We start from the raw sequence: 14,163 nt of genomic DNA on the forward strand, positions 1-14,163 counted from the left end.
TGCCAAATGTCGCCCAGTTTCTGGGCACCTTGGTCGCCCAGTCTGGTGGACAAATCATACAGTAACCGGCCCTCTCCCATGGTAGAGCATGCTCAGGTGTCTAGATCCTGGGCGACTAAGATGCCTAGATTCTGGGCACCTTCGGCACCTCAGTCGCTGCTGAGCCATGGGTGAAGGCAGGTTTCTTAATGGTTTGTCCACTCCGAGACTGGGTGACAAAAATGCCCAGGAACTGGGCGACATTTGGCACCCTAAAAAGTGGGGCGGGCGACAAAGGCGCCCAGTTTCTGGGCACCCCATATTTAAAGTGTACCCTCTGCCTGAACGGTGCACAACGGTCTGACGCTGTGGCACCGCTGTGTCCTGCCACCCACCCCAGCAATTTCAGTCCCTTTTAGCAGTTCCCAGAGCAGAAGTAGGGGCGCCTGGAGGGTAGGCAGCACCCCGGACGCCGACCCGGGCTCCCCGGGTCACGGCAGGGTCGACATGAGCCCCATCCCGATTGAGCCCCGACGACCTGAGCCCCGACCAAAGCCCCGTTTGAGCCCGACTTGAGCCCCGACTCGAGCCCCGACCGAGTCCCGATGGCCAGAGCCCCGACCTGAGCCCGGTTTGAGCCCCACTTAAGCCCCACGCCAAAAAACTTCAATTTTTGAACTTTTTTAGTGAAGATTTTGCGTCATATTGCAAATATTTTGGCGCGGGGCTAAAATGGGGCTCAAACGGGGCTCAGGTCGGGGCTCAAAACGGGCTCAGGTTGGGGCTCTGGCCATCGGGGCTCAGTCGGGGCTCGGGTCGGGGCTCGAGTCGGGCTCGGCCGGGGCTCTGGCCGGGGCTCAGGTCATCGGGGCTCAATCGGGACGGGGCTCATGTCGACCCTGCCCGGGTCACACCGACCAGCAGGTAGGCAACCCATTTCACTGAGAAGGGGCGAGTTTCAGGTGAAGAAGCTAGTCGATTCGTTTAGCGTTTGAGACTGTTTTTCTGCACGCAAAACCTTACTAACTATTTTGAGGATATCTACTTGCTGTACGAAGAAATAATTCGTAAATTACGAAGTATTTTCTTTGTCCGAAAACAAGCTGCTTTTCTTTGTAAAGCCGAAAACAGTTAGTAAGGTTTTCAGAGACCTAACAAAATTGAACGTTACTTCTTCGTTTCAAGGAACTGCTCCTTCTATGGCGATAACTTTACTACATTCAATACGACGTACATATCCGAAGTGCCAAATCCATCTGTTGACGGCGGTGGAGTTGTCGTTGAGCATGGTGAGGAGAACCCCTGCCGTGACTGTCGTAGCGTACACTGAGGACACGCGCCAAAGGACCAGGCGTCCCCAACGGGCCTCTGCAGCCATTGCAACCTGAACCAAACGCCTTGACCATTTCAAATGCTCCCTTGCTTTTACTGCCAAAAATGTCTGTAAAGCATCTGCTTCCTACGAATGAAATGGGCATTGTAGAATTATTGCTTCGTATTGCAGAGGATTTTGCTTCCTAATGTACGAGCCATATCAATATGGATATTTCAATGCCTTCGTTTAATTCTAATAGCGAAGCTGCTAACTGTGTGGATCTACAGCAATTCGATATGTCCGTTTCTTTCCTGGACTTGACCGAGCAAAGGCGCACCGTGGAGAAACGACGGGTCTGGTACTGTTTCAAGTATGAATCAAACAAACGTGTATTTTCAAAAGGGATGTGATAAGTGGGAGTAGGTTTCGGTGACTCAACTGTATCACCGCACACAATGCGAGAGGGCAACCACTAAAGGAACCCCGTGTCCCCTGGAGCAATCGAAATCTCTGTAAATCCGAAATATTGCCGCAAACGGCAAAACTTAAGCAGATTTTAAGAGTAAAATTGGACGAAATCTTGCAAAATCCGACGAAATCTCTTCTCTTAAGAAATCGTGTGTCTCCAAACATCGAACGTGTTGGCCCACTCGTCACTATGTAACTAGAATGTAGTTTTTAGTGCATGAACTTTGCACATAATTATGCAGTTGCTTTCAAATGCACTAATTTGTGCATAACTAAGCACGAAAGTGTGCGTTGTTTCGCAGAGGTTCTTGCATGTCACGCGCATGCTCAATTCTGTTCAAATGCTGAGCACGTGAGTGACGTGAGTGCATGTCGGTTCGTATGTAAGGTTTGCACGAGTCGTGTGCAAACCAGCACTCTTTACCGAGTGAGCATTGGGCTGACGCATGCCATCAGTACATTCATTTTGAAGGCGATACCCTGCCCGCTGGGGTGGCCTCCGACTGCAGTTCGGTGGCAGCGAATTGGGCGTGTCGTAGCGCCTTCCACATTAGTGGCTTGCGGTAGGCCAGGATGTCGTAGGACACGAAGCTGGAGAAGCCACCGCAGAAGGTGCGCATGGACACGCGCTCGCTCAGGGGGCGGCCTTCGGACTCGAACACGGTGTCCACCAGGGCGAGGACCGTCATGACCACTATGATGGCGCCAGCCGTCTGAAAGGGAGCACTGAGTTCACACTCTAGAAAGACGACAGGAGCGGTACACTTTCGAAACCTTGAAAACTTTATTTTGGGCCTCGCTGGGGAAAGGGGCTTGTCTTAGCAAAGGTATTTTGAGCATCCGTCAGCTAACGAATAAAATACTTCGTAGTTATCGAAGTATTGGGAAAGTTTGTACCTTTCATACTCTCAAAAACTTCCCACTCAGTTAAGCATTTCTCCATTATGTCCCAAAACCTGAACTGGTTTGAAGCCTGTCTCCTCGATCTGAAAAAAATTCAAATATGCATTGCAAGCACCGATCATTGTTGTGTACTTTCGCGAAGAATGACCTGCGTACGGAATGGCAATGGTTATATCTAATTTAAAAACAAGCCTTCATAACGGCTTTTTAGGCACGAAGTAGCCTTATAGTATACCCAGGATTCAGCCGGCCCGAGATTCAATTTGTGTGGCCCTTTATGCATTTCGGAAATTTTCTATACGATTTTAATGAGACTTTGCAGACTTGTAGAACTTTGAACGCTGATTCTCATGCTGAAATCTGGTTAAAAAGTTGGTGGCCAATTTTGAGAAATTTGCTGTCAAAATCGCCGTTTCCATGGCAAAACTCGACTCGTCAAAGGAAAAAAAAAGGAGTGGGGGGAGCCGAGCCGGGGCGGACCAATAGCCGAGCTTCTTTTTGGGTCTGTACAGCCAGGGGCGTCGGAAGTGGGGTTCAGAGGGTGCGCTGCGCACCCCCTAAAATAATCTGGGCGCACCCCCCCTTTTGATGCACAAAGAGTGAGAGGTCAAAGGGGTAACAATAACACTAGTTAACACTCCTGAGATAATATTCGATCTAAAACTTGCTTTGCCTACTGGTTTTGATGATTCTCTAAACCAAAACCATTTGGCTCGCTTCGCTCGCCAAGAACTCGTGACGCTGTACTCTCTAAAAGGACCAAAACTAAAACCTGAGCCTAGCTCGCTTCACTCCATTTTTTCCCGTTCTTTTTAAAAAGATTCTGTACAAAAAAAAATCCGTTTTAATGCCTTTAATGTTTTTGCATCAACGCATAAGTTTAAAGCTTTACCTTGCACTTCCCCTGAAGTCTTACACTTGGTTTATTTAAAAGGATCGTCAAAGTTGTTTATTGACTTGTTGACCACAAATTGCATAGCCTCTATGCATTTTACACATGTCTTTTGTTACTTTCGAAACAAACCTTTTTTTTTTGGATTAGTCCTTGTTTTTTGGCTCGCTTCGCTCGTCAATTATACCGGCTTTGGGAAGTACCGCCTAAAAGGTAGGCAACCCACAGCACAACCCTTTAAATTTGCGCACCCCCCCCCCACCTAAAAGTACTTCCGACGCCCCTGTGTACAGCTTACTCTAAAATCTGAAATCAGCACGTTCGAAATGAAAAATTTCTTTGACTGCAGGTAGACAATATGCAACTATAGAATTGGTGTCGGTTCGAACGCAGTTTTTCGGGTAGAACTATCCAATAATACTTCTTGATTGGAGTGTTTTTGGACATGCGCAGTAGGTTTGCAACCTGTTTAACAGTTTAACCAACTGTAGCATTTGAAATCTGTATTCATTTTGCTCTCTTTCTTGTTTTTTTCTTTGTTTCCTGCTTATGAAAATTCATATAAAACAAATTTTCAATTTTTGTGTGATGACTTTCTAAAAAAATATTCACAGAAAATTGGCAAAACAAAAGTTCTTTTTTTCTGACATAAAGTTTCTCAAATATTCCTTTTTTTTCTGTCAATAAAACAATTTTGTTGTTGTTGTGATTCAGTTAGCACTAGGACCACTTCGCTCAACCTCGCGACTTGCAGTGCTCATGTTCCTCGAACAAGACTCACCCGAAACCATCCCTCCCGAGTTTATGAAGATTGTCAAACCAACCGTCGTGGTGTTGATACGTTGTAAGGGAGAACTATTACACAGAATTGAAGAAAACATGACTAGAGAACCATAGCCTTTTGAAACAAGCCAAACAATTCAACGTCAGCAACAATGGAGGGGCAGTTTTAATGCGCGACTGCTGGTGCTTTCAGCTTCGCGATTTTCGCAAGGGCGCAGACGCCGAGAAACTAGTTGCCAACCCGTGAAAATTAATTTACTGCCTTCTTTCTGCTAAGAACATTTTAATAATGATGGACTTTAAAGATGTTCCATTGTCAGAACACTGCGGAATACATTAGCATTGGAATTTTTTGAATTTACCAGCTCTATTTATTGTCAAGTTTAAATTTTGACGGGTGGCACATCGACCACATTGGTACCACTGCCATTGGTAGTCCCCTGAGCCACAACTTCACAACACCACTTCTTTTCTTTCCCCCGTAAACAAAACTAGTACATGTCTGGAATCCGACGTCTTTCGGACGTCCCGAAGAAGTCGGTTTTGGGAGCTCTTCGGGACCTCCCTAAACGTACTACAAATGAAGCTCTCTCGTACGTCGCGCGGGGACCTAGTGTGTGGTGCCAGAGTTCGCCGCCAGAGCGCGCCCTAGTCGCTAGTCCCAAAGTCGTCGGTTCTTGGAGCACTTCGGGACGTCCGAAACGGTAGGTCTATACTCGTCCCAGCGTAACCTTTCCGAAAGTAGTCCCTTGGCCGTTTTATCCCCACATTGGCACAGATTATTCGATGTTTCTCCCAAAATAAAGATTGATTCTCAAAATGAGGGTGAACGGGGCAGACAAAAATGTGTGGGCCTTTGACTGAAATAAGTTGTTATTATCGAATCTCTTCCAGTTGCTCAAACCTAATGCAGAAAGTTTGGAGCTCGGTCCAGAGGAGAAGCCGACCTCTTTCACACAGACGAAAACTTCTAAAGAATGAGACAAAATTTCAAAAAAAGAAGGTGAACGGGGCAGACAAAAATGTGTGGACCTTTGACTGAAATAAGTTGTTATTATTGAATCTCTTCCAGTTGCTCAAACCTAATGCAGAAAGTTTGGACCACGGTTCAGAGGAGAAGCCAACCTGGTGCATTTAAACCAAAATCTTAAAAGAATAAGCCAGAATTCCACAAAATGAACGCGAGCTGGGCATACAAAATAGTGTGGGGCTTAGACCTATGCAAGCTCCTTTAATGGAATCTCTTTCAGTCACTCAATGTAAGTGCGAAAAGAGGTTCCGAGAGACCGTTGTTTTGAAGCGGCTCGGGCCGGCACGTCGTCTGCCCGCGGAAATGCCAAACCCGGAATGCTTAATGATAAAGTCTGAAATTGTTCGTATTTTTTCAATGTTGTTTATTTATACGATTAATTATGATGGCAACGGTCCAGGGTTGAGTATTAGTTTTAAAAAACCGCATTACCTGCGGGACTATTTTCTGTTCTCTGGCTACTGGCGGAGTGATTTAGAAAGGTTACGCTGGGACGAGTATATGTGAGGTCTTTGGGAGGTCCCCCACCACCCGTCGCAGCGTCCTGCGGCCATAGTTCCGAGTGTGTCCGCTAGAGCGCGCCTCGGGCCCACGCGATGCTCACCTGTTGTGCAGATGACAGTCGGCGCACTTTGGCGCGCACTGTGCTTGTGGCGTCCGATCCTTACTTCTATTATATTTCTGCTAACTATAGTAAATTCATTTCTCCAAAGAAAAGAAACCACGCACGAAGATGTTCAGTTCTCAGGTGCACCAATAAGAAGAATACTTCAAAGCCTGGTGCAGGCTTATTTCGTGTTTCAATCCAAATCAGAAAGTGCCGGTGTAAGTTAACCTACAATATTCTGTTACTTTGATACTCTTATTGTCAAACGTGTTTATTTTGTTCGTCTTCTGATTTTATGCTTGAGAAACAGGCTCTTTGCGGAAACCTTGACCCACTGGAGTTGCCCAAGATTCTGGAACGATAACCTGCACCACTATGCAATTACATGTGGAACAAGAACTGACTCCTGTGCTTCAGTGTCAAATTAAGTGAATTTCCTGCGACAGAGCAAAGTAAGTATGACACCTTGGAATGAGTGCTAATTGAATTTATTTCGGTCATTTTGGCTTATTTTTAATCAAGGGGTGTTACAGTTATGGTTGCTGTATTTTCTTTTCAGCCCAACTGAGATTCGTCTTTTAAATATTTTGTTTTTGAGTCCTGTCCACCATTTTTGTCTCCATATTTTCTGTTGTTCGTGACAAGTCCTATCGTTTGATTTTTAATTGGCTGAGCGATAGCGAAGCCCGTTACTCAGGTGGGGTTGAAAAGTTTTTCTGTCTGTCTGTCTGTCTGTCTGTCTGTGTGTCTGTCTGTCTGTCAGCACTACTCCTCCTGAACGGCTCGGCCGATCTGGCTGAGATTTTGCACACTTTTTGGGTATGTCCTTGGCTCGGCACACGCGAAATTTCACTATCCTAGCTCAACTGGTTCAGTTTTTATAGCCGAAAAACACCTAAGAAACGGCGAAAATCGAGTTTTCTGCCGGCAAATATCTTCTGCCTTGAAGAAAGGGGGGTCAGGGGGGCAGAGCCCCCCAGCCCCGGCAAGTTGAAAAGTAACAAGGGTCAAGATCGTGTTATCTGTGGATGAAGCAACTCTATCTGGAATGAAGAGGGGTCTGGGGGGCGGAGCCCCCCAGTATGCAACAATTTAGAAGTAACCGACGATGGGCAAGCCATGGCCTGCCGAAGGCAGGCTAGCGCCGCAGGCCAAGGTAGGTCCGCCAGGCGCGGATTGGAGGAACAGGCAGCGAGACATCGCGAAGCCTGTTACGACAAGACGCGGTCTGGCGTAAACCTACCTTGTTTAAAAAGGTCAGTGAATAAATACATTTTTCCTAACAGTTTACCTGTGTCATATTCACATTCCTATCAGAGCTCTCAAAAAACGGCTCCGCAGGCCGGCCGCCGAGGCCGCACGCGGCCTGCGGCAGGCCGCTGGCGAGCAACCCTGCGCCTGAACGGACAGTGCCGGACTTGTCCGCATGATGTGAGGGCGCCACGTCTCGGCCACCTCCCGGCTCCCTCGGTCGCATCCGTGAACCCTATTGGCTGCCGGCAGCCGGCCTCGTCAGGCCGACGCGCGGCCTGCAGCAGGCCGCAGCGGTCGGCCTGGACGAGGCCGCGACCGAGCCGTCCCTGCGGCCTGTCCCCTGCGTGCTGACAGGCGAGTGGGGAGTGGAGGCCCGTGGCGGGCACTATCTGCAGGGCCGAACTCTTTACCAAATTTAATCTTTGTTCAGCCCTAAAGGGTAAAAACTGGGGGCTTTTATTAAAGCTAGAGGCATATACTATCAAATGGAAAGGTTATTGGAAAACATCAGAGCAGGATTTGCATTCTCCTTACAAAGTTGGACGTCCTCAGGCCGTTAGCAGGCGGTGACGTCGACTAACCGACCATGGTCAGAAAGGGTATCTGACGACTTTACAAGGAGAATGCAAATATTTCCTGCCCTGATGTTTTCCGATAACCTATTCATTTGGTAGTATATGCCTCTAGCTTTAATAAAAGCCCCCAGTTTTTACCCTTTAGAGCTGAACAAAGATAAAAAAGTGGTATCCTATGTGGCCCTGCAGTTGGGGCCCGCCGCGGATCTTCGCCAGACACTGCCGTCGACCCCCTCCGCTGCTTCCTTTTTTGTCATTTCCACGTTTAAAACCGACTAATCCAGGATAAAAGGTGTTCGGTTTACTCAAAAATGTCTTACTGAGTCCGCCTCAATATATATTTTTGCTTACATATCCTTTAATTCTGAGTATTTTCGTTTCTTCAAACTACTACCGACCATGGTCAGAACGCCAGACCCAGCGTCCGTTCCCGAGCCGAAGGCATTTCTAGTTCTCCTGGTGCTGAGGCCGCACCGCGGCCTGTTCGGCCGGCCTCAGAGGCTGCTTTTTGAGAGCTCTGATTCCTATACGCATTCACATTCATATCCGGAACAGTGGCGCACCCTAGCGGCAGGCCATCGAACTACGACAGAGGTGCGCGCTCTAGCGGTCACACTCGGAACTACATGGCCGCAGGGCGCTGCGACGGGTGGTGGGGGACCTCCGAAAGACCTCTCACAGACCTACCGTTTCTGACGTCCCGAAGTGCTCCCGAAAGAGACGTCCTGAAATGTAGCACGGCAGTACTTCTTTCGGATGCCTTTTTTGTTTCATAAGGTACTCCTTCCGTACTACATTTTGGGATGTACAAAGCTCCGAAATGGTAGTACGACAGTACTGCTTTTGATAGTAGATTTGTTTACGGGGTCTCCACACTCTTACACAATAATCAAAATAACTTCGTGACTCCTAGGATTTCTTGAAATCGTATTTTTTTTTTATTACTTGTAGCAACTTTTTTACTTGACTGCAGTTGCAACGTCACGGCAAAAACAATGTCCGGGTTTCCGTGGCCGAGCCCGGAAAAATTACCTCTTTTTCCAGGGTGGTCCTTGGAAACCCGGAAATTGTTTTTGCCCTGCCCTTTACCGGTCAGCAAGGCGTTTTACAAGACTGACCAGTGATTCGCGCATGAACTTCAGTATTCTGCTCAGTCGGGACTGCCCGCTTGCCTCCAGATGCTCCCCCCACTCTTCGAGATACTCTGACAGGACAGTGCTGGACATTGCAGATTCGCGTCTTTGACCCATGTTGCTGTATAAAAAAATCATGGAAGAAAAGAGATGGAGGACAGATTAAAACATAAAATTGTGACGTGAGTCTCCGCACTTGGAAAACTAGGAAGCGTAATTTATTTTCCTTTCAAGGAGCTTATCTTTTTCTGTGCTTCAGATAAATTTCTGGCATTTGCGCTCTTACTTGAAATTATCCTCAATAGAAATAATTTAGCCTAATAAAGATAGAGAGGGAACATTGGCGGTTTTGACACACACACTTCGCTGAGCACGCGGGGGAGGGGGGAGGCGGTACGCTTGGGTCCCGCGTGTGGTGGAGCACGCCACGCAGCGCCAGGTGGTATGGCACGGCGTGCGTGCCCGCGAATGCTAATCACTATGCGTTTGATCATTATCGAGTTCCGGCAGTAGCCGAGCGCGCTCGGACTCGTGTCACAGAACCGAGGACCAGAGCGGTGCGCGTTCGACTCCTGCCGAAACTCATTTGCACTCTTAAAACCGTACGAAGTATTTTGAGCATACGTATAACAAACTAAAATACTTTGTTATACAAAGAAATAGTTCGTAAATTACGAAGTATTTTCTTTGTAAGCTTACGTATGCTCAAAATACTTTGTTATACAAACTACTTTTCTTTGTAAGGCCCAAAATAGTTTGTAAGGTTTTCTCAGTGTGGGGAATGAAAAAAAACATCACGGTGTAAGCGAGACTGTACCGCAACACACGTGTGTGTAACAGGCGGGTCTATGCTGCAGGCTGATGATCGTCCCGCACTCGGAGACGGAGCCGGGCACGCACTGCAGCAGCAGTAGTCTTTTTTGCCTCATCGCGCGAATGGGCCGATAGATTCCGTGATTCGTTTCGTGGCCGTCAGCCTGCAGCGTAGACCCGCCTGTCGAGCAAACGTGCGTTGCGGTACAGCCTACGCGGCAGGCGCTCACCCGCATAGCTACGCATTTAGCAAAAAAAAAAAAATTAATAAAAATTACGGGATTCGCACACCTGCCACTCGGCACTCTCATTTCGCATCACAGTTCGGAAGGCACTCGACCAGTGCAGATGACCACCGCGCATTGCCCCTCCACGACACGCAACAATACCCTCATTTGCATACACCGATATCGCCAACGGTGCCGTGCCGTACCACCGGCCAGAGCGTGTCGTGCTCCGCCACTCGCGCGAGGAGAGCCTACCACCTCCCACCTCACCCGCGTGCTCAGCGAAGAGTGTGTGTCAAAACCGCCAATGTTCCCTCTCTAAAGATATCTGCCACTTTCTGCGTTGACCCTTTAATTCGGTCAGTTAACTGACTCTTGCTAAGACTCGAAAACGATTATACCTCAGATGGGCGCTATCTGTTCTTAGTTTTCCAATTTCTAAGATCGTGTAGAAGTACACTCTCATTCGACGAACGTGGCATCGCGCTCAAACGAACGTGACAAAGTGTCACGTTCGTTTGAGCATTATGTCATATTCGTTTGAATGTGAACAAGACGATTTTTGGCCGAACGAATGTGACACAATGCTCAAACGAACGTGACATTTTGTGACGTTCGTTTCAACGTGATGTCACGTTCCTGGAATGAGAGTCTCTAATTGGGAGTGTAAATATATGAAACCAAGAACGGCACCAATCCCGTCAGAAAACGTACATCTTCTCGTTTTCCAGCGCATGTGTCAGTTTTCGGCTTTTCGATGAATTGACCACGAGGGATGCTTCTCCAGGAGGACACGTCTGTCTCCAGCGGCTGGTTATAGCCCGACTGCCAACGAGCCAGAGCCCCATTCATTACTTAAGCACTCTAGCTCGCCCATTCCTCGTTAAGAATTCAATATTGGCGTGTGGGTGGGGCACGTTGACAATCTCTTGAAGCGGCAAGTTAAATTAAAGATCTCAACATCGCGATTTGGAGCAGGAGCCACAATGGCCAGTGAAATGTAACTACACTGAAAACCCGAGTGCGTACGCAGTGTACTCATGTGGGAAAAAACACAGTAAATCCTTAAATGATGAGTACAGCTGTCACTGTAGTACAGAGTACAGGATTTACTGTACTTTTTTTTACAGGATCCACTGTACTTTGTTCAGGATTTTTACTGTACCACAGGAGTGGAGTGCGGAATATCCTGTACCCGCACTGTAAATGTCTTACGGTGAAAGGCTGCACCAACATATTATGGTGGGGATTTTCTCCATAATACCAACAAAATTCGTCAAAATATCTATAAGGTACAGTGAATTCTCAATGGTGTGTTACGAGGTCAGCTGCACCACCATAATATGGAACATTTTCACCATAATATGGAGAATCTTCACTGTAGAACATTTAGAGTGCGGAACAGTAAATACTGTAGCCAGGCACATTAAATCCTGTGTTCTGAACGATAGTAAATCCCGGCAAAAAAATTAACGGGTCACCGTGGTTTTTTCGAACAGTGCAGCACACAGTTAAGCCCACTCAGTACACTCTTTTCAGTGTAACTTATCGCGTCATGGAAAATACACACTAAATTACTATGTAGGTTTTTCTACGCGCTAATGCACGAAATTATACATGCACTTCGCAACGCACGAATTCGTGCGCGAAAATGCACGATTTTCTGCATACCTGCGCACGAAATCGTTCATTGTCGCGCAAAAATTCGTGCGTCACGAAGTGCATGTTAAATTTCGTGCATTAGCGCGCAGGAAAACCTACATAGTAAATTAGTGTGTAACAAACCTTCGACGGGCGGCGCGCTTCAGAGTCAGTAGACGTCCCCGACGATCACCCGGACGGGAAGCAAAACGCACTTCGGTCTCGCGGTTTTGGAACGGACACACACGTACACCCAATAGCAGAGGCGGGGCACCACCGCTCCGGCGCAGTGGAAGTAAGGGCAAACCCAGTCCGGTGCAGAGGGAAATCCACGACACCCGAAGTGCTGCAGCTGCTGCCTTTGATGTCGCATCTGCAACGGACCACTGTGGATATAACAGCGACAAGTAGAGGCGGTGCACAGTGGGACGAAACGCGAGAAAGGTGGTGAGAAGTGGTTCCTTCAAACTTTCGGATATTGGAGAGGAAGGTCTGGGCTACCCAGAACACTAATTGGATTGACAGTATGACACGCGGGTGAGCTCCTGCGGAGCTCTCAACTTGGCACATTTTCAGATTTTCGAGCACTGAGAAAACCTTACAAACTATATTGGGCCTTACAAAGAAAAGTAGTTTGTATAACAAAGTATTTTGAGCATACGTAAGCTTACAAAGAAAATACTTCGTAATTTACGAACTATTTCTTCGTATAACAAAGTATTTTAGTTTGTTATATGTATGCTCAAAATACTTCGTAAGGTTTTAGGAGTGTGCATCCATTCCAATAGGTGAATATGATTCTACTGTATCTGGCGGTCGCATCCTTCAAGATAAAAGTAACATTTCCTATGTTTGGGAAAGCTGGTGACCTCACAAATTGGGCGTTTGCCTCTGATTTTCTATTTTGTCTTCGGGTCAAATGTTGCACGCTGTTAAAAGTGTTCCACAATTAACGATTTTTCAACTTTTAGGGAGCGATAAGTTGAGTTGCGAACATTTGCGAGCCATTCCGTCTCGTGTCGGTGGTAGAGTAGCCACCCCCCTTTCCGGCCCATCTCACCAATCGCCGCCCATCGCCGCCCCTTCGGAGAAAAACGGCGTGAAAGGTGCCTCGCAAACTAGCTTTGATGAAGCACTTTTTCGGCGTTGGCGAGCCCCCAGGCCTAAAGCAAACTGACAAACGCAGTCTCGACTTGCGAACACTTCGGTTTGAATGCCGATGGTTGGCAAAGAAGGTTGCCGATAGGGATTTAAAGCCTAATAAACTTACCGGTAAGAATGGGTAAATTACCTGTAATTTACGGTAATTTACCCTGCGAAAATCGGTAAATTACGGTAATTTTCGACTTAACCTAACCTTTCTGGTGTTTTTACAGCAGAAATTTACTCAGAGTGCACAAAAATATGAAAATTTGACAATAAAAGTGTCTTAACCACTTTCATAAGCCTTTTAAAACACTCCGCTTGTCTTAAATTCCCTTTGAAATTAGATTATTAATAGTTCCTTTGCAAAAGCGCACATAAACATTAGATCGAATTTTACCGTTATTTACCGTAAATGACGGTAAATTACCAATGTTACCGTAATTTACCGTCCAGATTGAAAATTACCGGTTATTTTAAATCCCTAGTTGCCGAAGACTTGCGCGTGTCCAAGGGCATGGTTGATGGGAGCATCAGGCGTTGGTTGTTGGTACTGGCGTAACATCCCAAACACGCTCAGACCTATATGGACTTTTTTCTCTCTTGCTTATAGCGGTTTCTGAGCAAACGTAAAATGTACTATTTTCTCCTTAACTATGCACAATTTTGATCGTTTTAGGGATATAATAGTCAATAGATCATGTAGAAATTGAAAGTACATTGCAAGTGACATTAAGTCCGCTTTAATGGACTATAAACATTATACAATGAACAAAATAGTGCATAGCCAAAGAGAAAATAGTACATATTACGTTTGCACAAAAACCTTTATGGCAAAAGATAAAAAGTCAATACGAGTCTGAGAGTGAAGTTATTTTTCTAGATTTTGACAGAAATGAGTTTTCTACCTTTGAATAACCCTGATTAGAGATTATGGCGATGGTTTGGAGGCTCCTTTAATTCTCACCACTTTTTTCGCATTTCGCCCCACTGTGCGGTGTAGTCAAGCAGGCCAGAGAGGGAGAGCAGAACCCGAAGTACATGCCTCACCGAGGGGGAAAAGCTTCCCACATTCATTGAACAAAATTTGACCACGTTCCACATTCAGGTGACAAAAACGCCTGTAAGGATGCAACATGTGTGGCAAAAACGCCAGAAATCTTGCACATTCACACAATCGTTGTACACAGTGGGTCACCCCTCGTGCCTTACCTTATTGATGTCAACTGAGGACTAGTTTCCTTCCCGAACGACTGCAGGAAAGGCAGGGGCAAGCGCCAACCCAATTTTGTGCTTCTTGTTTCCCAGAATACCGTACCGCTGCTGCTGGGCAACTGCCTTGAACTTTAAAGGGCAGATGCACCCGCACCCTGCATCTGATATAAGTTCGGGTCTGAATG

General features: G+C 46.7%; 1 protein-coding gene across 1 annotated transcript; it reads right to left on the reverse strand.

Moving 5' to 3' along the window:
• Nucleotides 1-2,149: 2,149 nt before the first annotated feature.
• Nucleotides 2,150-10,784, reverse strand: LOC117639927. The gene is made up of 3 exons (XM_034376002.1): nt 10,694-10,784; nt 8,925-9,060; nt 2,150-2,475 (listed from the first exon to the last, which is right to left on the reverse strand). The coding sequence occupies exons 2-3, from the start codon at nt 9,054-9,056 to the stop codon at nt 2,224-2,226; spliced, it is 384 nt and encodes a 127-aa protein (XP_034231893.1). The 5' UTR covers nt 9,057-9,060; nt 10,694-10,784; the 3' UTR covers nt 2,150-2,223.
• Nucleotides 10,785-14,163: the final 3,379 nt, after the last annotated feature.

The sequence above is a fragment of the Thrips palmi genome, unplaced genomic scaffold (assembly GCF_012932325.1).
Source record: "Thrips palmi isolate BJ-2018 unplaced genomic scaffold, TpBJ-2018v1 HiC_scaffold_12, whole genome shotgun sequence".
In the NCBI taxonomy this organism is placed as follows: domain Eukaryota; kingdom Metazoa; phylum Arthropoda; class Insecta; order Thysanoptera; family Thripidae; genus Thrips; species Thrips palmi.

Bases quoted from the DNA above. Each gene is read 5' to 3' on its own strand.
- LOC117639927 (XM_034376002.1), bottom strand. From the start codon at position 9,056: ATGGGTCAAAGACGCGAATCTGCAATGTCCAGCACTGTCCTGTCAGAG. The intron at 2,476-8,924 runs GTCAGTCTTGTA...GCTCCCTTTCAG, and splicing joins AGTTCATGCGCGAATCACTG to ACGGCTGGCGCCATCATAGT.